This window comes from Equus caballus, chromosome 2 (assembly GCF_041296265.1).
Source record: "Equus caballus isolate H_3958 breed thoroughbred chromosome 2, TB-T2T, whole genome shotgun sequence".
Classification (NCBI taxonomy): Eukaryota; Metazoa; Chordata; class Mammalia; order Perissodactyla; family Equidae; genus Equus; species Equus caballus.
The window spans coordinates 35,089,771-35,114,844 of record NC_091685.1 but is presented as its reverse complement, the minus strand read 5'-3'; the positions used below and the strand labels follow the sequence as shown (position 1 = coordinate 35,114,844).

The window sequence follows — 25,074 nt, the reverse complement described above, 5'->3', positions numbered from 1 at the left end:
ATTTGCAGTGGTTGGCATTTATTGAGTGCCTACTGTATGCACTTTATACACATTACGTCTGACCCTTAAATGTCCTCACTGGTCCCCATTTTAGTGAAGGGGAAGTGCAGGCTTGGGGGCAGCAAAGAATCTATCCGAGGTCCACAGCTCGGAAGAGGCTACGTGGGGACCCAAACGGAGGTCTCTCTGACCCCACAAGTTCTTTCCCAGGGGACCCCTGGAAACAAGAAGGAAACTTGTTCATTTCACCCAGGTGAGGTTTATTTACGAGCATTTATGAAGCGCCCACGGTGCCCAGCCGTTGCTCGGAGGTAACAGAGGAGCTGGGGTCTGAGCTCTGGGAGAAGCCGGGAGAGGAGCCCCAGGTGTGCGCGCAGCTAATGAAGGAGGCCAGGGCAGCACTGGCTGAGCTCACCTCCTCCCACACCGACCCCAGCTCCCCCGGCCCACCCACCAGAGTGGCTTCTCTTCCCCCACCAGGAGCGAAGGGCGTGAGCCAACGTGCAGATACCGCTGTGACCACCAGATGGCGACTGTAGGCCACTCAATCGGACTCTGTCCTTGGAGACCAATGGGTCACCTCAGGCCGTTTTTCTAGTGCCTGGCAAGCTAAACAACTCAAGGGAAAGGAACAAAGTGTGTGTGTTTTTAGGCATCCATCACCAGGTGGGTAAAAACGGCCAGGATGCGGAGAACCTTGGAGGGACACCAAATCAGAGACCAGGGATGGGTGGAAAGTCAGGGATGGCTTCCCTCATCCGTCCGGAGTTGAACGAGCGAGCCCTCTGGCCCCCGCCTCCCGACGCAAGGCCCGCTGTGCAGTGGCAGCGCTAGTCCCTGCCCATGGTGAAGCCCTGAATCATGCTGTTGAAGTAGGCCTGCGTGTTGCGCTCCGGGTAGGAGAGGATCATGTAGCACTTGGGCCCGAAGTAGCCCAGGCCGATGCCCAGGAGGTTGAGCACCGTGACCAGGAGATCCAGGATGGTGACCAGCACCCCGTCGTAGACGGACATGAAGGTGCAGAGGGAGATGGAGGAGGTGAAATAGAAGGTCATGCAGAAGGTGATGAACTTGGCCTCGTTGTAGTTGGTGGGCAGCTCGCGGCCCGTGTAGGCGAAGCTGAAGCCCGCCACGCAGAGGAGCAGGTCCAGGCTCGTGTTCAGCAGCAGCGCCTTGCGGTAGTTGGGGTTGCAGGAGACAATCATGATCTTGGGGTCATCGAGGTCGGCATGGGTGGAGGGCTCGGTGGTCATGCCCAGCATGTTGCCCGCCACGATGACCCCCTTGAGCGCCGTGACAAACGCCACAAAGACGTAGGGCCCGTGGTAGCGGACCCAGTAGGCGTAGGCGCGCGGGAGGCGGCTGGCCATCTTGAAGATGCAGACGATCTGGAAGGAGCGCACGGTGAAGCAGGAGATGCAGATGGTGAAGCAGATGGTGAAGAAGGCCTGGCGGCACAGGCAGGAGAAGACGGTGGGCGGCCCTATGTACACGGGGACCATCATGTACGCCACCAGCAGCGGCGTCAGCATGAGGAAGCACATGGGGCCCCCGGCCGAGCGGACCATGGGCGTCTGGAAATGCATCCCGAAGATGACCACGATGGCCAGGGTGCTGAGGAAGCCCAGGGCGGCCAGCGTGATCACAATGATGGTGGGCGCCTCCTGCCATTCAAGGAAGACCAGCCGCCGCTTGAAGCAGGACGTGTCGTTCCTGTGGGACCACTCGTTACTCGGGCAGGGCTGGCAGTCAAATTCATCTGCAAGAGCCCACAGCACCCCGTCAGCCAAGCCACCTTCCCAGCACCTGCCTGCTCCGGGCTGCCCTGGGCTCATCCCCAGGGGCGGAGAGAGAGACACGCGGGCAGCCCCCGCCATCATGGCCAACACTCATGGGTCCCTTACACCCCGGCTCATTGATTCCTCATGGCAGCCCCATTTCACAGATGAGGAGACCGAGGCTCAGCGAGGTAACGTCACAAAGGCGGTAAGTTAGAGAGGAAGGACTTGAACTGAGGTCTCCCTGACTCACAGCCTCACAACTGTGATTCATTCCTTCCAAGACCCCAGCCTCTGATGGGAGAGACAGTCACCCATTTCTTCAAAGACTCCATTCGACGAATATTTCTTGAGCACCATCACTGTCATAGGCACCCGGAGTGAGAGGCCACAGAGACGGGTAACACCCAGCCCCTGCCTCCGGGCTATGGACCAGCCGGGGGAGGACGGCCAGTGAAATGATTCGACAAGCCAGATGAGCACCCACTCAGCGCCCTGTGCTCTGCTGGGCACAGAGTAAGTCCTCGGGTTGCTGGACGTTTGCATCCACTTAATCTACTAGTCAGCAAAGCCATGAAAAGAGATTTGAGCCCCAACTCTGAACTATGCTAAACACTAAGGTGGACAGAGAGACAATGCTGTCCCCACCGTTCCAGAGGTTGCGTCCTCTAGGGAGGCATGTTAATTCTTCCAGCAGAGGAAGTCATTCAGTAAACATTGCCTGAGTAAACAGCATATGCTCCGAACTAAGCACTTGGGAGGCCAGAAGAAGAGGTCAGGTACTGTCCCTGCCGCCCGGAAACGTTGCTTCTGTTGGCAGAGCCATGCACCATTCCTCAGTCTTCATCCCTGGACCCTCCCTGGCCTGACGGCCCCGGGCCTCGGTGGGGTGTGTGTGGAGCGGGGGTCAGTCACGGCCCCGCCTGGGTGAGGGCTGTGCCTTCTCCACCCTCCTGGAGGCATTGCGGATTTTGCTCCGCACCAGGAACTGGGGAGATCCAAGAGGAATCAGACATGGTCCCTGGCCTTTGGACAGTTATGTCCCCTGGGGGAGACCCCAGAGAGCCTGACAAAGGGGAGGGGCCCCGGAGAGCGGCAGGGCAGGGCAGGGGCATGGGCCTGAGAGCCGTACCTGCAGTCTGGTTGAGGAACGTGCCGGGGAGGCAGTCGATACACTCGAAGCAGCACGGGTGCATGCCCACCACCTTCTTCCTTTGCCCGGGCTGGCAGTTCTTGGAGCACATGGACACGGGGACCTGGAGGGAGGAGGGCCAAAGACCCTGAGCCCTCTTTCCCCACCCTCTGGGGCCCCCTACTCTCCCCAGCTAGCAGGATGTTCAGGGGAGGGAAGCCTGGCCCCTGGCTGGGGTGGGCAGGGATGCCGGGACTGCCATTGGAATTGGGACCCTTGTAGTTTTGCCTGCCCAAGACCCAGGCCACCTCCTTCAGGTAACAGCACCCAACTGTTGAGATGGGGACTTTCTGAGGTCCTGAGGAGACAGGGTGTGACTCCGGGGCTGCTGGCAGACATCTTTCTCCAAGGGGAGAGCATGCCCGACAAAGGCTCTGAGAGTTGGAGAGAGTGAGATCCTGGATCCAGCCTTGCCTGAAGCCTCAAGGTCTACCCGTAGAGTTTTCAATAATGTGAGACAATAAATTAACTTTTTTGCTTACATTGCTTTCTGTCGCTTACAACCAAGAGTCCTAATTATCCCAGGCTTCGTGGAGGGGCAGGAGAGAAGAGGCAGGGATCACATCTATTGTTTCGACTGCTATATTTCTAGAACCTAGAAGAGTCTCCAGCACCCAGGAGGCCTCCAACGATTGTTTGTGAAATGAATGAAAGAATTCCAAGTGAAGGAAACAGCAAGAGCAACGGGGTAGAGGAGCGGAGCGGGTGGCATTTTTGGGAAGAGGGCACGTCTGGGCCTGGCTGGAGTCAGGGTGCATGAGGAGAGGGTGGGAGAGCCACGTTCTGAAGGCTCGTCAACGGCACACTAAAAATGGAGGGCAGTGGGAGGCGGCCATGGGGTTCTTGAGTGAGGGAGCAGCCTGATTATGTTCAGGCTGCATAAAAATCATTCTGATGACCAATTAGGGAAGTGTTGCAAGAACACACATAGGAAGAGCCAAAGGCCCAGACAAACGGACACCCTGTAGGACCACTTGACCCCAGTGCCCCTCTCTCCTTGCCTCTCAGAGGTCTCCTGCCCTCCACTCCACCCCCATGGTCCCTCTTGCACACGGCTATCAGACGGCATCTCCAGATGTCTCGTTCTCCCAGAAACTCCTTCATGGAAGAACCTCAGGGACTCTCCATCAACCAAAATTCAGTCTGATCCCCTGCCAACCTTCCCAGGCCCCATGGTCTTCTCTGCCTCCCAGGGGACCACACACAGGTGAAGGCATGGACACACCAACAAGCACACACACACACCCCTCATCCAGACCTACACACCCCACTCCCTTGCCATGTATCCTCCCTCCCCCGCTCCAAACTCATCTCTTCACTATCCCCTAAGTAACCAGATTAATCCGACCTCTTACTCATGGAACCTCAACCTGCTGTTCACTCATTCATTCATTCAAAGAGCTATTGAGCACACACTGATGCCAGGCGCTGCGAATACAGCAAGGAACCAAATAAGGCAAAGTCTCTGTTCTTAAGGGATGAATATTTTCATGGAAAAGAGAGACAACACACATATAAATGTGTGATATGACAGATGGTGATAAATACTATGAAGGAAAATAAAGCCATGCAAGGGGGGTGGACAATGACGGGAGAGCTGATTGCAATTTCAAATGGGATGGGTGACATTGGATCAGAGACCTGAAGGCTGCAAGGGAGGAAGTCATGAAGATGTCTATTCTGGCAGAGGGAATGACATGTGCAAAGGCCATGTGGTGGTGAGACTCAGCATAGTTGAGGAGCACTAAGGCCAGTGTGACTCAAGCAGAATGAGCAAGAGGGAGAGTGGTGGATTGGTTCAAAGACTTTGTCTTTTACTCTGAGTGAAATGAGAAACTACTGGAGGATTGAGAGCAGAGGAGTGACAGGATCTGACTTCGTTTTGACAGGATCACCCTGTTTTCTGTGTTGAGTATAGACTGTGAGGGGCAAGAGCCGAAGCAAGAGACCAGGGAGGATGTTATGCAGCAGCCCAGGTGAGAAACGGTGGTGGTTCTGATCAGGGAGACAGCAGCAGAAGAATGAGAAGTCGTCACATTCTGCATGTAATTTAGAGGTAGACTGAACAAGGCTTACTGCTGGACCAGATGAGAAAAGAGTCAGGAATAACTCCAGTGTTTGGGGTCTGAACAAAGGAAAGGTGGTGTTGCTTTTTACTGAGATGAGAAGACCTCAGGGGAGCAGGTCTGAGTGGCCAGGTGAACATTTGAATTGAAGTTGAGGGGAGAAGTCCAATCTGAAGATATAAAATTGGGAGCTGTGAGCATATGGATGATATTTCAAGCCACGTAGACAGAGAAGAGAACAAGTCCAAAGGCTGAACTCTGGTACCCCCCCCCCAAGGTTTAAAGGTCAAGGAGAGAAGAAGGAATCAGGAAAGGAGACCTAGAAGGAATAGTCACGGATGCGCGAGGAGCAAGAGGGAGAATGGCTTGGAACCCAAGTAAAGATATTATTTACAAAGAGAGGACGTGATCAGCTGTGTCAAAGCTGCTCACGGGCTGACCGTGACGATGACCATTGGAATGGCAATATGCACACATCAGTGACTCGACAAAAGCCATTTCAGAAAGGTGGTGTGGAGGAAAGTCTCAGCAGAGTGGGTTCCAGGGAGACCGGGGGACCAGTGGTTTCCAGTCTGGTGTGTAAGGAGCTAGGGCTCGTCATTTCTATCCTCACAACAAGAAAAGGCTGAAAAACTGAATATCAACAACTCTTCTTAGCTCCATCAGAGAATTGGGGTCCCAGAGAAGCACAGACCCCAAAACTGGAGAGACAGGTGAATATAAAGAACCACAGCTTATCAGGAATGGAAACTGCAGCAACTGGCAGGAAGACTAAGAGAGTGACTGCTGGAGACTGAGCTGGGACCAGCTTCAGAGAGAGACTTCCAGGGGCACAGCCTTAACCTCCAGGAGCCTCATCAGGCTTTCAGGGTGAATATTGAAGAAAGATCCCCTCACACTCCTAGTAGGGGAGGAGAAAAAGTAAACATTTTAAAGTACACCAGAGCATTCTGTTCTCCATCACAAAGGCCTGCCCTGGATGGGGGGGATCTATTTTATCAGAGCTTAACTGACATAGGGGAAGGGCCCAACCCCAGCCCCCTCCAGCCTTCCTGTCTCACCTAAGGTGGGGGAGCTGAGAAGCACTTATGAAGGACACAGCCTAGGGGCCAGGCTGTGTGAGTGAGACCTAGTTCCAGGATTATTTCAGAATGCTTCCCCTCCTCTCACACCTTGCCACTGCATCATTCAGGCTCGCATATAATAATGGAGGGTTACAACTGAAAGAGCTGCAAAGTTCAGATTCTGTTTAAGAAGGAGTCTACAGGGAAACATGGAGACAGCAGGGGAGACAACAAAAAAAGGACACTGGAGGCAATTTTAGTCTCTGACATCACAGCTGGAACAAAAAGTAAATACAGCAGCTCATTTTAGAGGTTTATTTATCTCAGTTCTTTTTACCTAATATATCATATCTAGCTTTCAACAAAAAAATTACAAGGCATGCTAAAAAGGCTGAAAAAAACAGCCTGAAGAGACACAACAAGCACTCAAGCAAGAATGAGAAGGAGCAGAGATTCCAGAATTAGTGGACTAGGAATTTAAAATCACTATGATTAATATGTTAAGGGCTCTAATTGAAAAAGTGGGCAGCATGCAAAAACATATGGGAAATGTAAGCAGAGAAAAGAAAACTCTAAGAAAGAATCGAAAGGAAATGCAAAAATTCTTTAAAAACCCATGGTAACAGAGATGAAGAATGTCTGTGATGGACTCTTCTGTAGACTGGACATGATCAACAAAAGAATCAGTGAGCTTGAAGGTATGTCAATAGAAACACCCCAAACAAAAAAGCAAAGAAAAACAGAGTGAAAAAAACCCCAGAATATCCAAGAACTGTAGGGCAATTACAACAAGTGTGACACACACCTAATGGAAATAGCCAAAAGAGAAGAAAGAGAGAAAGGAATAGAAGAAATATGGCTACGATGTCTCTAAAATTAATGACAGACACCAAATCACAGATTTAGGAAACTCAAAAAGTACCAAACAGGATAAATACCCAAAAACCTACCCCTAGGTATATCATATTCAAATTGCAAAACAACAAACAAAAGAAAGACAAAGATAAAATCTTAAAGGAAGCCAGAGGGGGAAAATACCAACAAAAATGGTAACTAGAGAAAAAGAAGAACATTTTATTATGATGAAAGCATCAACTCATCAAGAAGATATAATAATTATTAACACGTACACATGTAACAAGAAAGCCCCAAAATACATGGTGTAAAAACCATCAGAACTGAAGGGAGAAATAGACAATTCATCACATGATATTCCACAATAACGGTTGTAGACTTCAATACCCCACTCTCACTAATGGACAGAACAACCAGACAGAAAATAAGTAAGGAAGTAGAGGTATTGAACAGCACAATAAGCCAACTGGATCTAACAGGCATACAGAGAACACTAGCCAACAACAAGAGAACACACATCCTCTCAAGTGTGCATGGGACATTTTCCAGGACAGGCCATGTGTTAGACTACAAATTATGTCTCAATAGATTTTGTCAAATAGATATCCACAAAGTATCTTCTCTGACCACAATGGGGAGAAGTTAGAAATCAGTGACAGAAGGCAAACTTTGTGGAAATTAAACACAGCTCCTAAACAACCAACAGATCAAAGAAGATATCACAAGGGAAATTAGAAAATGCTTACAGATGAATGAAAGGGAAACACAACATTACAAAACATGGGATACAATGAAACAGTGCTAATGGGGGAAACTTATAGCTACAAATGCTTACGTTAAAAAAACAAGAAAGATCTCAAATCAACAGCCTAACTTTATAATTTAAGGAACTAGAAAAAAAGAACAAACAAAACCCAAGGCTAGCAGAAAGAAGAAAATAATAAAGACCAAAGCAGAGATAAATGAAATCGAGAATAGAAAAATAATAGAGAAAATCAATGAAACCAAAAGTTGGTTCTTTGAAAAAGATCGACAGAATTGACAAACCTTTGGCTAGGTTGACTAAGAAAAAAAGAGAGAAGACTCAATTATTAAAATCAGAAATGAAAGTACTGATTTTACAGAAATAAAAAGGATTGTAAAAGAGTACTATGAGTAATTGTACACCAACAAATTGGATAACTTTGATGAAATAGACAAATTCCTAGAAACACAAAACCTACCAAGACTAAATCATGAAGAAATAGAATATCTGGATACACATATAACTAATAAGGGAATTGAATCAGTAATCGAAAATCTCCCAACAAAGAAAAACCCTGGACCTGATGGCTTCACTACTGAATTCTACCAAACATTTAAAGAAGAACTAACACCAATCATCCTCAAACTTTTCCCAAAAATAAAATGAAGAGGAGGGAACACTCCCTAACTCATTCTATGAGGTCAGCATCAATCTAATACCAAAGTCAGACAAAGACACTACAAGAAAAAACTATAGATCAACATCCCTTATGAATAGCGATGCTAAATTCCTCAACAAAATGCTAGGAAACCAAATTCAGCAGCATATTAAAAGGATTATAGGGGCTGGCCCCGTGGCCGAGTGGTTAAGTTCGCGCGCTCTGCTGCAGGCGGCCCAGTGTTTCGTTGGTTCGAATCCTGGGCGCGGACATGGCACTGCTCATCAGACCACGCTGAGGCAGCGTCCCACATGCCACAACTAGAACGACCCACAACGAAGAATATACAACTATGTACCGGGGGGCTTTGGGGAGAAAAAGGAAAAAAATAAAATCTATTGAAAAAAAAAAAAGGATTATATACCACAACCAAGTGGGGTTAATTCCTGGAATGCAAGATGGTTCAATATATGGAAAATGATCAATGTAATACACCACATTAACAGAGTGAGGGGGAAAATCCAGATGATCATCTCAATTGATGCAGAAAAGCATTCGACAAAATTCGACATATTTTCATGATAAAAAAAAAAACACTCAACAAACTAAGAGCAGAAGGAGACTACCTCAACATAATAAGCCATATATGAAAAACTCACAGCTAACATCATGCTTAATGGAGAAAGACTGAAAGCCTTTCTCTAAGATCAGGAACAAGGCAAGGATGCCCACTTTCATGACTTCTATTCAACACAGTACTGGGAGTCCTAGCCAGAGCAATAAGGCAAGAAAAAGAAATAAAAGGCACCCAAATGAGAAAGGAAGAAGTAAATTACCTGTTCACAAATGATATGGTCTTATGTGTAGAAAATCCTAAAGATTACACACACAAAAATTTGTTACACTCATTAAATTAATTCAGCAAAGTAGCAGAACAGAAAGTCAACACACAAAAATCCAGTGCATTTCTATAAACTAACAATGAACAGTCAAAAAAGGAAATTAAGAAAATAATTCCATTTACAATAGTATCAAAAAGAATAAAATACTTAGGAATTAACTTAACCAAGGAGAGAAAGACTTGGACAATGAGAACTGCAAAACATTTCAGAAAGAAATTAAAGAAGACACAAATAAATGGAAAGACGTGCCACGTTCATGAATTAGAAGGCTTAATATTAAGATGCCAATACCATCGACAGCAATCTACAGATTTAGTGCAAGCCCTATCAAAATCCCAATGACTTTTTTTTGCAGAAATAGAAAGCCCATCTTAAAATTCATGTGGAATCTCAAGAGACTCTGAATACCCAAAACAATCTTGAAAAAGAACAAAGCTGGAGAACTCACATTTCCTGGTTCAAAACTTACTACAAAACGACAGTAAGTGAAACGGTGTGGCACTAGCACATAGACAGAGATACAGACCAATAGAATAGAATAGAGAGTGCAGATATAAACTCTCACACATACTCAAGGTCAATGAGGAAAAATAATTTTTACGAATGGCACTGGGAAAACTGGAAATCCACAACCAAAAAAACAAAGTTGGGCTTGTACCTAACACCACATACAAAAATGAACTCAAAATGGATCCATGACCTAAATGAAAGACCTAAAACTATAAAAACTCTTGGGAAAAAAGCACAGAACAAAATTCCATGACGTTGGATTTGGCGATGATTTGCTGGATATGATGCCAAAAGCACAGGCAATAAAAGAAAAAAGAAACAAAATGGACTTCATGAAAATTTTAAAATCTTGTGCATCGAAAGACACTATCCAGAGAATAAAAAGGCAACCCACAGAATGGGAGGAAATATTTGCAAATCATCTATCTGATAAGCACTAATATCCAGAATATAAAAAGAACTCCTAAAACTCAACAACAAAAGTACAAACAAGCCGATTCAAACAGGAGCAAAGGACTCGAATAGACATTTCTCACAAGAAGATACACAAATGGCCAATAATAAGCACGTGGAAAGACGCTCCCCATCAGTAATCATTAGGGAAATGCAAATTAAAACTACAGTGAGATACTATCGCACACCCATTCGGATGGCTACTATGAAAAGATCAGAAAATAAAAAGTGGTGGCAAAAAATGTGGAGGAATTGGAAACTTTGTGCACTGCTGGGAATGTAAAACAGGACAGCCAATGTGGAAAACAGCAGCAGTTTCTCAAAAAATCAAAAATAGAATTAACATATGATTCAGCAATTTCACTTCTGGGTATAGACTCGGAAGAATTGAAAGCAGGATCTCAAAGTGGTATCTGTACACCCGTATTCATAGCAGCATTATTCACAATAGCTAAAATGTGGGAGCCACCCGAGGGTCCATTGATGGATAAACAGATAAACCAAACGTGGTCCATCCATGCAATAGGATATCATTCAGTCTTAAAAAGGAAGGAAATTCCGCCACAGGCTACAACATGGATGAACCTTGAGGACATTATGCTCAGTCAAATAAGCCAGCCACAAAAAGACAAATACCACACGATTCCACTTTTATGAGGTACTTAGAAGAGTCCAAACAGCAGAGACAGAGAGGAGAATGGTGGTTGCCAGGGGCTGCGTGGAGGCGGGGATGGGGAGCCATTGTTTAACGAGGATAGAATTTCAATTTTGTGAGATGAAAGAGTTCTGGAGATGGACGGCGCCGATGGTTGCACAAGAATGGGAATGCATTTAACACTCCTGAACTGCACACTTAAAACTGGTCAAGATGGTAAATGTTATGTTATGTGTATTTTACCACGGTAAAAAAAAAATTGTAAAAACGCTTAGGATGGTAAATTTTATGTTTTTTACAATTAAAAATAAAAATTGATAAAAACATACCAAAACTTACGAGGAAGCAGTTCTTAGAGGGAAATGTCTAGCTGTAAACGCCAATAGTAACAAAGAAGAAAGATCTCAAACCACGGGCATTCATCATCTTACGGCAGAGTTCAGTTTACTCTTCTGCCATCACAGTGTGGGCCACGTGGGACTTCATCGTTCTGACACTGCGGGTCATCCAGCTGGTCCACTATATTAACGACGTCCTGCCGACCGCGTCTGGGGAGCACTCTTTATGCCACAAAGACAGGAATGCTGGAGGGTAGAAGATAAACCCTACAAAGATTCAAGGGGGACCTGCCACATTAGTGATGTTTTTAGGGGTCCAGTGGTCTGGGGAATGCCAGGACATCCATTCTAGAGTAAAGGACCAGTCACCACATCTTATATCTCCTACCATTAAGGACGGCAGCTGGTGAACCTCTTTAGATGGAAACAGCATAAATTGCTCTTGGAAATACTGCCCCAACCCACTTTGATCAGGTGACTCAGATGGCTTCCAGCTTCAAGGCAGAGTAACGGGCCCAGAGAAAGACTCTGAGGAAGGTCCTGGCTGCAGTGTGAGCTATGCTGTCACTCGGGCCATATGCCCAAGCAGATCCGAGATGTTAGGGTTCCCTGTGGTGGGTAAGGATGGGCAAGCCCAGTGGGAGAGTTTGCGACAAGGCAACTGCAACATGCCTTCTGCAACAAAGCACCGCTCACTGTTTGCAAGTTAGCTCCTGGTGTCCTGCTGGGCCTTCGTGGGGACGGAGCACATGGCCTCAGGACATCAAGTGATTGCCACATTCAGAGTCATGTGGTTGGGCAAAAAGAGTGGCAAGTCGCCACACAATGGAAATGACGCATTTGGGATCAGGCCAAAGCAGGTCCAGAGGCTACAAGTACGCTTTAAGTCAGTGGTTACGATTCTTACAACATCCACCTCTGTCGTGACAATTCCTCTGCCTCAGATCACGGCTAAGTCCTCTCGGAGGGATCCTCTACGGCCAGTTGACAGAGGTGGAGAATGTTCAGGAATGATTCACAGAGAAGGCAGCTTGGTAGATTAATGTGAGCTGAAAATGAGCGACTGCCCTGGTAAGCTCCTCTCGGGGTGGGGGTCGGGGGGTGGGACCCTGAGGGACAGGAAGGAGGGAAAGTGCTCCTCGTGTGGACAGGTGCAAGCAGGGCACTTGCTTGACCGCTCTGCATGGATGGAGAAACTTCCTGGAGCCTGGGGAGTGGGGCCCCTGGGCAGTGAGGAACGGCTGGGCTGGTGGTTCAGGGGCCCGGGAAGAGCACGATTGGAAGAACGGAGACAAGATAGCTCGAGGGGAAAGGTATGAGCATGCATCTGTGGGAGCGAGCACAAAGCACGAAGATCTTTGCATCTCATTGGAATGCCAATCAGAGAACAGAGAGGAATGAAAAGCCAGATAGAAGAGATGAATCATCCAGGAGGGACCAGCTGGCCTCTGTCCTCAGCCACCCAGGGCTGGCACAACGGCCATGAACAGAGTGGCCACAGGGCCAGGGATGGAGGCCATGGGCCTGGACCCAGCATCTTGGGCTTCCTCCCACCATGGTCAACCCAGCTACTGCCATGGCTGGACACCTAGCCTGCCCGCAACAGAGACCACGCTGAGCCCCAGGTTTGACACCATTATGCAAGACGACCAGCCAGCCGGCTGCTGGCAGATGAATCACATCAGATGCCTTCATCCCTGGCAGGAGCACTGACTCATCTTGCAAGGATTTGCTTTCTCTCACAGTTGCGCAGCATCGCTATGCAAGGGCTCACAGACGGCATGATTTACTGACATGGGGTCCCCTGTAACAACACCTCAGACAAGGGACCCATTTTATGGTGAATGGGTGTGACATGGGCACATGATCCCAATATACGCCACATCGTCTGGAAGTATCCAGCCTAATAAAATGAGAGGATGGCATGCTAGAGCATCAGGCAAGGCACCAGCTTGGGGATGACCCAAGGGCGGGGGCACTGCCCTTTAGGACGAGGTCTAAGCCTTGAGTAGAAGCTGGTTCAGAGCGCTGTGGTCCCAAAAGCTAGAATATGCGGGTCCAACAACCCCGAGGGAGGAAGATGGCCACACTTACCAGTGTTCTCAGGGGCATGCTGTCAAATTGGTCCTTCTCGTCCCCACAACCTTAGACCCTGCTAGAATAGAGGTTCTGGTCTCCGGAGGGGACTACTCCCACCACCATTCACGTGGGCTCTATGGGTACCAGCTGGTCATTTAGGGGGCCTCATGCCAGTGAACAAGAAGGCCAAGAAAGGAGAAGGTAATTGACGCGGATTAGCACAAGGCAGGCAGGAAGGAGTAGGTCTGGATCTCAGGGGGCTCATCAAGGCAGCCCTTGGCGCTTCTGGCCAGTGATTACTGCTACTGGACAACAGCCACGACCACAGGCCAGCAAGGAAAAGGCGACTACGGGCTCAGACACCTTGGGGATCAATGTCTGGGTCACCCCACCAGCCCCGTGACCCAGAGCAGCCAAATGGCTGAGGGTGAAGGAATCCAGAATGGATGGTGGCAGGGAGAGAGGATGCATATCTGTTACACCTGGGCCCAGCTGCAGCAGCAGGGCTGTGGCTGGGCCACTCCAGTCCCCTTGGGTAGAGGCGGGGCCCTACCCGGCCCTAAAAGCTCCCACTCACCAGGCTGAAGGGAGGACACAGACACAACGAGTGAAATGAAGCATGGACGTCTCTGTGGCCTCCCTCATACTTTCTCGGCCCACCTTTCATTCTGGCCATGGCTGCAACAACCAATTTCACCCAGATGTCACCTGCCAGCACCTCCCTCGGCTACAGATCTCTTTCACTGTCTGCCCTGGCGCTGCATTGTGAGATGCCCGCAGGAAGCTGCCGGGCTCTCCTCCAGGTGCGACCCGGAAGTGCAAGGAAGTCGACGCCCCTCGGAGCAACCCTTGAGCACTGGGGTGGGATCCGGTATGGAGCCGGTGAATCAGTGCTAGCCTCTTCCCTCCCTTGGGGGACAATCTAACGTGGCTCCTCAGAAGGTCCTGGAAAGACTGAGTGCCGTTTGTTCACAGCGGCGTCCAGCTAAGAAAATTCTCTTGTACCGACTTTTCCTCTTCCCTGTCAACCTCTCCCCGGTCTCTCTCTCCTGTTCCCCTGGATCACGTCCTGGAATAAACTATCTGCACAGAAACCCTTGCCTCAGGCTCTGCTTTCTGGGGGAGACCCAGGCTAAGATACTGTTGTTTGTTGAATTGTGACCCCCTCAAAATTCAAATGTTGGAGTCCTAACTCCAGGACCTAAAAGGGTGACCTTATCTGGAAATAGGGTCATTGCAGATCAGCTAAGACGAGGTCATACAGGAGTGGAGTGGACCCTTCCTCCAGGACAACTGATGTCTTTATAAAAGGGAGCGATCTGGAGACAGACGCGCCCACAGGCGGGACGCCGGGGGAAGGTGAAGGCAGAGAGGGGGCGATGCTTCTACCAGCCGGGGAGAGCCAGGGATGGCCAGCACAGCGCCAGAAGCCAGGGGGAGGCTGGGACGGATTCTCCTTCATGTCCGTCCGTGAAGCCCCCCAGTTTGTGGTACTTTGTGGGCAACTCTAGCAAACAAATTGACCCCAACCCCACTTCCACCATAAAAATCCCCGAGAAGGCTGGAGCTGGCAGCACCGGGTACCTCTGGGACTGGGGATAGAGTCGGGCGTGGGGAGATGAAGCTTCTTTGAGAAGCTCTTAGAGCCCCTCCTCACTGCACAAGGCTGGGTCTCCACCCCTCCCCGCACCAGTGGCATTCTGACAGCTAATTGTCTAAAGAGGGTAAAACGAAGGAGCTTTAGACTGACAGATGTCAGACACAGTGGAAGGCACAGCTACTGTGCCAAAAACGTGAGTATTAATTGATAGGATGTTGCCTGAATGTGTATACGGAGACACAGACAAGCTGTGTGGCCTTCGGCAGGTCATGCAACCACTTTGTGCCTTCAGTTTTCTAACCCATAAAACAGAGAGAATAGCAGCATCTATTTCCTAGGGTCGACATGAAAATTGAAGTCCTTTGCACACAGCAAACGTTTCCTTTCCAGGGGACCCTGAAGAGCGAGAAAGCCCTGGACTGCCACAGTCCTCAGTCAACGGAGGAAGGACAGTCCCCCAGACAACACACCTACAGAGAGAGACCCCCCCCAGCCCTCAGGCCCCGCCCACACCAGCCCCGCTGAGAGCTGACCGTGTTGTTGGGGGTGTGCCAGGAGACCTCACGAATGTCCCTCAGCTTCTGCAGCATGGGGTGGTAGGAGGCCACAGTCTGGAAGGGGCTCTGGCTCGGGTCCCACTGCCGCTGGACGATCTCCAGGCACACGGGCAGGTCCCCTTGCTGGTCGAAGAAGATCTGGTGGCCCAGGAGGGTGAAGTTGACCTTCTTGATCTCCTGAAGCAGCTAGAGGGGCCGGAGGGGACGAAAGAGGAGCTGGAGTCCAAGGTCGGGTCAGACTGGGAGAAATGCCACCCTCCCGCTGGCCGTGGTTTCCACATCAGTCACGTGGGGCAGTAAGGCTTTGAAAGTGTGGGGTTTGGAGGCAGTGGCCCGGAGCTCGGACTCCGGAGTCAGACACATGTGAGTTTAGACTTCCTGCTGCGAGGCCTTGGGCCTGTCACTTAACCTCTCTGAATCCTAGTTTCCTCTTCAGCAAAGTGGGAGAAACAGAAACACTGTCTTCTGGGCCCTGAAGCAATCAATGCGTTAATAGATTTCTGGGGCTTAGACAGGTGCCTGAAAAATAGTCAACGCTCCCCTCCCACCAAAGAGCTGATGGTTCCTTTTCCCTGGAAGCCACCTCGGCCACCCCTCTGGGACCCAATACCTGGGGTCCAGAGTCCACTGCCTCTCCCACCTGCAAGGGTCAGCTGGGATCGCCCTGCCCCCTGGGTGCCTCCTGCCTCCCTACACTGTAGAGTCTGCACTCTCTCCAGTCTCCCCCACCTCATCCCGCATCACTCAGGATGCAGAAGCTGGTACATACGAGAACATGCTTTGGACTGGGCCTCCTTTGGCCTGAATTCCAGGCCTAGCTCTGTCCTCAGTTTACTGGGTGACTTTGGGCAAGTCACCGAACCTCTCTGAGCTGATCCCGAAAGGGCTTCAAGCTTAGATAGCCCATTAATCTGGCTCCTAGGTTTTCCCTCCATAAATGGGAGAGTCTATTGCGCTACCTCTTGGGGGCCCAGAGCTCACCTCACCTCGGGGACTGACAGACAGATAGCCAAGGGAGATGAGCCCTAGCCTTCTCCCTGCCCCGCCCGGGGAGTGAGCCCCTGGCTCTGGAAGCCTCTTTGGGATTTGCACAGCTTGCTGGGCCTGAGGGCAATGGTCCTGGGAGAGGAGAGGAGGGAGGCTCCTCCCAGGTGGGTGGCCTGAGGATGGGGATCGGGATGGCAGAGCCTCTGGAGAGCCAGGGCTGCCGGCCCTGTCACACCCCTGCAGTGACCTGGCCAAGCTGGCCTGAGCAGCCTGGGCTTCCAGGGGTCCAAGGCATGGGGTCGGAAGACATTGTCCCTGCCATTGTGCGGCGGGGGCAGCGGCCAGCACTGTCATCAGCAGGGGCCTGGGCATCTCAGGCGCCCCGTGGGGCACGAGCCTTGATTCCCTCCTCACCTAGCCCCGGCCCTGCCCCAGCAGTGGCTCCACCCCCAGCCCCACCGTCTTCCCTACACTGGGGGCAGAAATGAACGCAGAGGACACTCAGCTTCTGCTCTGAGCCAGGTGACGGGCACACGTTATTGTCAGTCCTCTCAACAACCCAGCAGGGTATTACGAGTCCTTTTATTTAACAGATGAGAAAACGGAAGCTCAGAGATATTAAATAACTTGCCCAAGGTGGCACAGCTCATGGTGGCGGAGCTGGGATTCGAACCCAGGTCTGCCTGATTCCAAAGCTCTGCTCAGTTCCTCATCAGCTGCCTCCCAACAGATGGGCGATGGGTCATAACTGAGACGTCTGAAGGGTAGGGGGAGGCGGAGAGAAGAGTGAAGCGCGAGCGAGGACGGCGAGCAGGTGGAAACGAACCCGGCTGTGGTCCTGGCTGGCTGAGTGGGCCCTGTTACGGTCCCTGGGACCCCATCCCCCATTTGTAAAATAAGGGATTGGACCAGAAGATACTGAGGGGACCTCGCAACTCTGACCCTCAATAACCTGCTGAACACTTTCCCTCTGACGGCCGAAGCCCCCACACACGTGCCAGCTGGCGTCTACCCAGCCTCCCCTGATCGGACACCTGCTGTCACCTGCCAGCACGTCCTCCCAGCTTCCGTCTCCAAGCCTCCTCATCTCCCCCGAGGCCTCTCCCTCCACCTCGCCTCTCCCGGGGGTGCCCTCCTCTCCATCCCCACTGCCCCTCCCCTATTTCACCGCCTCTCCCGAGCTGGGTGACCGGCAGCTCTTTGAATGTCCGTTTCATCTGCATACGGGAGAGAAAGAGTAAAGTAACAGTGTCTGCACACGGGGTCCTTGGGGATCAGTGATAGTTCGTGGAAGGGGTTTGGCGCTGTGCTGGGCACACTGTGTGCTCATTCCCCCATCCATCATCCAATAAACCTTCAGTGAGAGTCAGCCCTGAGCCAGACCCAGAGACAGCAGCCAGGGACACAGCACTGAATACGACTGACAGGTCCCTGCTCCCCTGGGCTTACATTTGAAGGGCGGGGTAGGGAAGAGACAACAGGCAAGGACACAAATAAATAAACACAATAACAACAACTTGGGATCAGTGTTATGACAAAAATAAACAGGGTGGCCTGGCATGAGCCAACCTTGGTGGGGGCACATAAGGACGCCACGTACGGTTTCACAGGTTGTGGGTCTGCGCAAGTGGGTCCAGCTAGGGCGATGGGAGGGAGGGCTGGAGCCCAGGTCGCCCAGCTCGTGGAGCCACGCACCTGCTCGGGGCTGGCCTCTATCGCCCTCCACCCTAAGCCGAAGCTGGCTTATTGGATTGTCTCAACAGCACCATCGTAGTGCTCAGCGTGAACTCTCTGCAGGCTCCTGCTGCATCCAGGACAAAGCCCCAACCGCTCCCTCCGGCCCTGATGCCCTCCACGGTCACCTCAGCTCCCCTTCCCCCGACTCTTCCGCCACACTGGTCCGACCACCTGTCCAGGCCCCCCTCCCCTCCTGGAATGTGCAGTGTCTGCCCTCCCCCACTCCTTGAACCCTGCCTTCGCTGACCCCTGCCACCCGGTGATGCCCCTGTCCCCCCCAGGCATGGTGGCACCTCTGACTGCCTGCTGTACCTTTTTGAGATAAGCATGTAGGGCTGCAAGGTTAGGCTCTGAGATTATGGGGTGGAGAGGTACCTACAAACAAATAGAATAAGGGGAGGGGATTTTTTAAGAGCTAACGAAGTTAAGGAAGTGAACAGGTGTTTGGGGATGGGGTGACCCACAAAAGGGAGGAAGGCGAGAATAAAGACGGGACATACACAGGGGTTGGGGGAGAGGCCAAGCAACAGCCTGGGCAGCTGGGCATCCAACTATGAAAAGACAGTGAATTGTTTAAGCCCAGAGAGCAAGGTACAAAGTGCACGCCTCTGACAGACATCCCCTCTGCTCCTCCCGGTCCTCAGCAAAACCTTCCACACCCCCGAAGCTTTCGCAGGAGGGTGAGTGTGACTAGGACCGACAGGTGCCTGCTCTCCCAGGCTTACATTTGATGGGCGGGGTAGGTGTGTGTGTGTGTGTGTGTGTGTGTGTGTGTGTAAGTCAAGAAAATACAGATTTAAATTCCGGGTCTGAATCATGGTGATGCAGAACCGGGACACTGCGACGGTCCACAACCCTGGCCACGGCCCGGGAGGGCTTATGGGAAAACTCAAGCCCACCGCCGGGGCCTCAGGCCTGGAGGGATGGCAGGGGACCCGGGGCTCCCACTGCCCGCGGGACTTCCTTCAAGGGTCATTCACCCGAATCTCCAACAGCAGACTATTTTGGATGGTGATGATTAAATTAGTATTTTTAAAAGGCACGAGGAGGGAGTTTTGGTTCCATGCGTCTAGAGCTGGGCCTGCCCCACGGTATCTCCCACCTGTGTATCCAGAACCCGCCAAGGGAGGGAGAAGCTAGAGCAGAGCAGCAGGCACCCTGTGGTCTCCTCGGCCATGGACTCTGCGCCTGCTCCCTGGGGCCCCCGCTTTCTCCGGGCCGAGCCTCACCCGCCACGGGTAGACCACCTCCTTGCGGCACTTGGTCTGGTTGCAGCCCAGGAGGCTGTGCAGCGCGTGGGCCACGGTGTACACGGCCGAGTACACGCCGTAGGACGTGCGGTCGCCGGAGAGAGTGAGGATGGTTTTGAAGGATGAGGTGGTGTCCAGGCAGGTGTCACACTCCTGGTTGCAGGTGGCCCCCTTGCTGGTCCTGTTGGGTGCGGGCTGCCTGGCCTGGGCGCGGCGCAGACGGAACTCGTTGAAGCCCGGGATGGTCATCCTCTGGGTGGTGACGCCCAGGAAGGTGCCCGTGTGGCGCAGCTCAGTGAGGTTGTGCAGGACCGGGTCAACGGCCCAGGACTCAGAGGCGATCCACACGGCGCCCGTGAAGTTCTGGTTCAGCACTTCGAGAAAGAAGTTGTGCAGGGCCAGGTCCGGCGAGAAGACGACAACCACCCGCGCCGTGCTCTGCTTCAGCTTCTGCACGATGACCACCAGGCGCTGGCGCTCGTAGGGCGTCACGGTCTGGTTGGGCTGCGGCATGGGCAGCACCTCCTGGAAGGCGATGCAGATGTCGTGGCTGGCCAGGTGCTTGCTGAGCAGCTGGCTGTTGTCGCGGCCGTAGTCGTCGCTGCTCACCAGCACGATGATCCAGTTCCAGCGGAAATGCACCATCAGCTGCACCATGGCCTCCATGTGGTGATGGGCGCCCAGCACCGTGCGCAGCACGGCCGGGAAGCTCAGCTTGTCGCGCAGGTCGTCGCTGATGGCACTATAGGTGATCTGCCGGAGGGGAGGGCCGCTGGCATTAGTGAGGGCCCCACTTGGCCACGGCCCCACGGGGGCTCCACCTGCCACATCGTCCTGGTGGCGTTTAAGGAGCACGGAGTACCAGCCACGCCCAGGGGTGGGTGGTTTACCCCATCGTCATCATGGTCATCACTGTAGTGACGTTTCATAAGAACCTACTGTGTGCCGGACCCCAGCTAGGTTTTTTATGTTAGCATCATCATGATGATCATTGTAGTAACATTTTATTGAGCACCTACTATGTGCCGCACCCTGGTCTTGGTGATGTCCACCATCATCATGATGGTCATCAGCACACAGCATTTAATGAGAACCCATGACATGCCAGGCCCAGCCTATGATTCATATCATTGTCATTCCTACCATCTAGTAACACTTACTGAGCACCTACTGTGTGTCCCTGAGCATAGTGCTTTCCTCCTCACCATCACCACCATCAGATTAGTCCCATTTCCTCCCTCACCCTCTTGGTCTTCTCAACTTGCTGGTCGCTCGATCTCCTCTGCTGGTTCCTTCTCTTCCCTGTGACCTCTTAACCTTGGAGGACCCAGGGTCTGCCTTCAGTCCTGGTTTCTTCTCCCTCTGCTGTCCCTCCCTGGTGATCTCATCCAGTCAGTAGTTTAAAAGTGTTTGAAATACTTTGCATGCTGACAACTCCCAACAGCCCTGGCCTGGACCTCTCTCCTAAACTTCAGGCTCCTATTTGCAACTGCCCATCTGGCGTCTCCAACTCAACAAATCCCACCCGAACTCCAGTCCCTCCGAACCTGCCCCGCCCACAGCCTGCCCATCTCAGTGGATGCGAATCCATCCTTCCAGTTCCTCAGGCCCCAAACTGTGGAGTCCTCCTCGGCTCTTCTCTCTCACACATGCCACATTCAACCCATCAACAAATCCCACTGGGTCTGCCTTCAAAATGTGTCCATCCAGAGCCGGCCACCTTCCCGCACCATCCTGGTCCAGCCACGATCATCTTTGCTTGGGCTACCACAATGTCCTCATCTACCCTTAATGTGGCAGCACGGTGTCCTGCTCACACACAGGTCAGTCACGTTACTCCTCTGCTCAAACCCTCCAACAGCTCTTCAGGAAAAGCCAGAGGTCTTCAGTGGCCCCTAAGGGGCCCCGTCCTTGGCCCAGCCCTCATCTCCCTGACTTCATCTCCTCCTGCTCTACCTCTGCTCCCACTTCTGAACACACCAGGCACCTCTTCCTGAATGCTCTTCTCCTAGAGGCCCACATGGCTCCCTCACTCCTTCACCTCCCTCAGGTCTCTGTGCAACTGGCAGTGAGACCCCCTGACCACTCTGTTTGGAACTGCAGTCCCCCTCTCCCCCCGTGCAGGTCCCCCGACACCCTCCATCTCCCTTATCGCTTAACCCCTCCCAGCCATCGCATGTCTCGCGTGCTGACATCCTCCATCACTGATGCATTCGCGTCTATCGTCTGTCTCTCCCCAAGATGAGCTGCCTAGGGCCGTGACTTCTGTTGGTCTGTTTGCAGCTGCACCTCCAGTGCCTCCAACGGTACCCGGCACAGTAGGTGCTCAATAAATCCTCATGAGATCAATGAAACAACGAGTTCAGTCCCGGACTAGATGCTTCACATGAGAATATTAACACTTATTGAGTACCTACTGTGTGTCAGCCCCTGGGCCAGATGCTTTCCACACTAAATACAAGAGTGAAAATGACAGTATTTGTAACTACCTGCTGTGTGCCGGGTCCAGTGCCAGCTGCTCTTTAATGAATAGATATTTTATGCCAGTTCTGGACTAGCCCATTTCAATCTAGTAAGAGCAGTAATACTAAGGGCACTTTTCTGAGGACCTGCTATGCAGCAGACAACGAGCTAGGATAATATTGGGCACTTTCTGAGTTTCTGTGTTTGTGCAAGATGCTTTACACGACAGTGTGGACTCCCTACCTGCAAACTCTTCCGTAGGTTGAATGTTGATCTTCAGACAGTCCTGGGATAGGACTCTTAGCATCCCCTTTTATAGGTGGGGAAACTGAGGCTCAGAAGAATTAAGAGATTTGCTCAAGGCCTCACAATGGCCAAGACTCGGAGCCAAGATGCACACCCAGGTCTGTCTGCCTCCAGAGCCGGAGCCCTGAACCAACAGTCCAGGCTGCCTTCCTGGATCAGGGTTGTGGTCCTGATGCTGCGTCTTCTCCCACCTCCACCCCCTGTGATGGTGGGGGGAAGTCAGCCCTCTGGACAATCACTCCTCAGCCCCCCATCCCCAGCCTCTGCTCCACGGGCCCAGGGCCTCACCTGCGGAAGGAGAAAGAGGGAGAGGAAGTGAGCCACGGTCATGGTGGACTCAGAGTTGTCAGGGCCGATGACGGCCACCACGCGGGGCGCGTAGGAGCTGTAGTCGTCCTCGATGGGCAGTAAATAGTCCTCCCCCGCCAGGAAGTAGAGCACGGGATGCACGTTGTTGAAGACGTAGCAGATGTCCACGATCTCGTAGCCCAGCAGCACGCCTGGCAGCAGGCTGCGGTGGTTGTTGATCTCCTCCACCGCAAAGCGCATGGCCTGCATGAGGTTGTAGCCCAGCACCTTCATTTCATACCTGGGGGCCACCACAGGGTGGGGGTGGGGACAAGTCCACAGTGAGGAGGAGAGGGGAGGGCGGGGGAGGGGAGAGTCACCTTGCCCCTCCTGCCTGTCATAGGAAGGCCAAGGCGTTGCCTAAGAACGAGCCACTCCAGAAGACTCTGGAATTTTTATCACATCATTGTTACCATTATCACGTCTCTAGGATCACCATCGTCCCTATGAGCACCTCTGACACTAGGATCTCTGTGGCCACCATTGCTATCACCATACCCATGACCTCCATCACCACGCTACCAATAGCCACAAATGTGACCACGACTACCCACTCCATCATCATTATCACCACTCTCACCATCATCATCTACTATTCCTATTACCAGTATCATCACTACTGCCATCACTGTCACCATCATTACCAATACCACCAGGACCACTATCATCACCATCACCACCACCACCATCACCATCACCACCATCACTACCATCATCACCACCATCACTACCACCATCATCATCATCATCACCATCACTACCATCAACACCACCATCACCATCACTATCACCATCATAACCATCACTACAATCACCACCACCATCGCCATCATCACCATTACTGCCATCAACAACACCATCACCACCACCACCATCACCACCATCTCTACCATCAACACTACCATCACCATCACTCCCATTACCACCACCATCACCATCACTGCCATCAACACCATCATTGTCACCACCATCACCACCACCATCATCACCATCACTACCATCAACACTACCATCACCATCACTCCCATTACCACCACCATCACCATCACTGCCATCAACACCATCATTGTCACCACCATCACCACCACCATCATCACCATCACTACCATCAACCTCACCATCACCACCATCACCGCCCTCATCATCACCATACTCTCCACCATTTTCATTATCACCAGCACTACTGCTATCACCATGGTGAGCATCATCACCCTCACCACCCTCACTTCGTTGGACTCCCCACCATTATGGCAAGCATCAGAACATCCAACATCATGCTTAGTGTCTTCACCGGCACCACCACCCTCACAATTCTCAAGCCGTTACACAGCCTTCCCCAACATCATATAACTTGTGCGTTTCTTATAGTCAGCCCTTCACCATCTACTCCACTCTCCCTCCTTGTGCCTCACTCCCAGAATGCCTTCTTCCCCTCTGCACGAGGTCACCACTCTAATCCCGGGATCCCATGCGTGCAGGAAGATGGCCAACCCAATCTCTGAGTGATGCTGCCATGCCAAGGGGCTCACAGGGGAAGGGGGCACTGCCGAAGGAAATCCCTTCCAGTCCTGACAGCACTCCTACCCACCCAACCACAGCCCTGGGAAAACACAGCCTTCCTCTCCAGTCCGAGGACCTGCTGCAGAAAAGCGCATCCTGCCTCCCAAAGGCACCTGGTCTCCAGGCTGGGCCTTGACGCGGGCCCCCTGGGAGGCCCCCAGTTGCCAAAGTGATGGTTTTGAGAGTCTCTAAGGCTCCTCTAGCCTCAAACATCCTATCACTCTTTATTAAGAGATCTGACATTGTGACAATCAGGTCTCAGCATTTCAGAATACAATTGCCAACGATTTCCGTAACGTGGACTGGGTGGGATCTCCCTGGGGGCCAGTGGGGTGCACCCAGGATGGGGGTTTGGCGGTGAACAAGGAGGAGCATCCTGAGCCCTCGGTGCTGGCCTGGCCTCCCCAGGCCCAGCCCCTGCTTCCCACTCCAGCCCACGCCACCTTCCAGCCTCAGCTGGAGACTCACTCCTTGCACTTGGGCACCTTCAGGTATCTGAGGTTGACTGTGCCCTTCACGTTGGCGTGGAGGGTGAAGAGGCCGCCCAGGAGGTAATCGCCAGCCAGGTAGAAGTCCGAGTTCTCAGGCGGCTCAGCCAGAACCTGCAGCAGGAAGAGGACGGAGCAGACCGCCCTGGCCTGGGGTCCCATGGCTGGAAAGTGGGGGTCCCGGGAGATGGCTGTGCCTCACTGGAGAGCTGGCAGCTTGACACCAGGACATTTGCACAGACATTTACATAGGCACGGTCCTGCCACTGTCCGGGGGGCGGGTAAAGCACCTGCGACAGGTGGAAAGGTTCGAGGGCTCTGCGGGAGGGGGAGGAGGCTGGAATAGGATGGTCCTTCTTAGGGCACCGTGGGGCCTGGGTGGTCTGGGGGAACCCCATTTGGAGAGAGAGGGTGTCCTGCTAACACGGCCACACCATAGCCTCCTGACACTTGGTTGGGGACAGGTCTTGTCCCCATGACGTT

At 52.0% G+C, this 25,074-nt stretch overlaps 1 protein-coding gene across 1 annotated transcript; it reads right to left on the bottom strand.

Moving 5' to 3' along the window:
• Window positions 1-239: 239 nt before the first annotated feature.
• Window positions 240-24,753, bottom strand: TAS1R2 (taste 1 receptor member 2). Its single transcript, XM_023635318.2, has 6 exons — window positions 24,572-24,753; window positions 22,484-22,784; window positions 19,406-20,179; window positions 15,429-15,638; window positions 2,911-3,034; window positions 240-1,759 (listed from the first exon to the last, which is right to left on the bottom strand). The coding sequence occupies exons 1-6, from the start codon at window positions 24,751-24,753 to the stop codon at window positions 831-833; spliced, it is 2,520 nt and encodes an 839-aa protein (XP_023491086.2). The 3' UTR covers window positions 240-830.
• Window positions 24,754-25,074: the final 321 nt, after the last annotated feature.

What these genes read in the sequence shown, in the direction of transcription:
- TAS1R2 (XM_023635318.2), bottom strand. Translation starts at nt 24,753, where the DNA reads ATGGGACCCCAGGCCAGGGCGGTCTGCTCCGTCCTCTTCCTGCTGCAG. An exon ending in AAGGTGCCCAAGTGCAAGGA is followed by an intron (nt 22,785 to 24,571) that starts GTGAGTCTCCAG and finishes GGTGGCCCCCAG; the next exon opens with GTATGAAATGAAGGTGCTGG. An exon ending in GTTCCTCAACCAGACTGCAG is followed by an intron (nt 1,760 to 2,910) that starts GTACGGCTCTCA and finishes GGGCTCTTGCAG; the next exon opens with ATGAATTTGACTGCCAGCCC.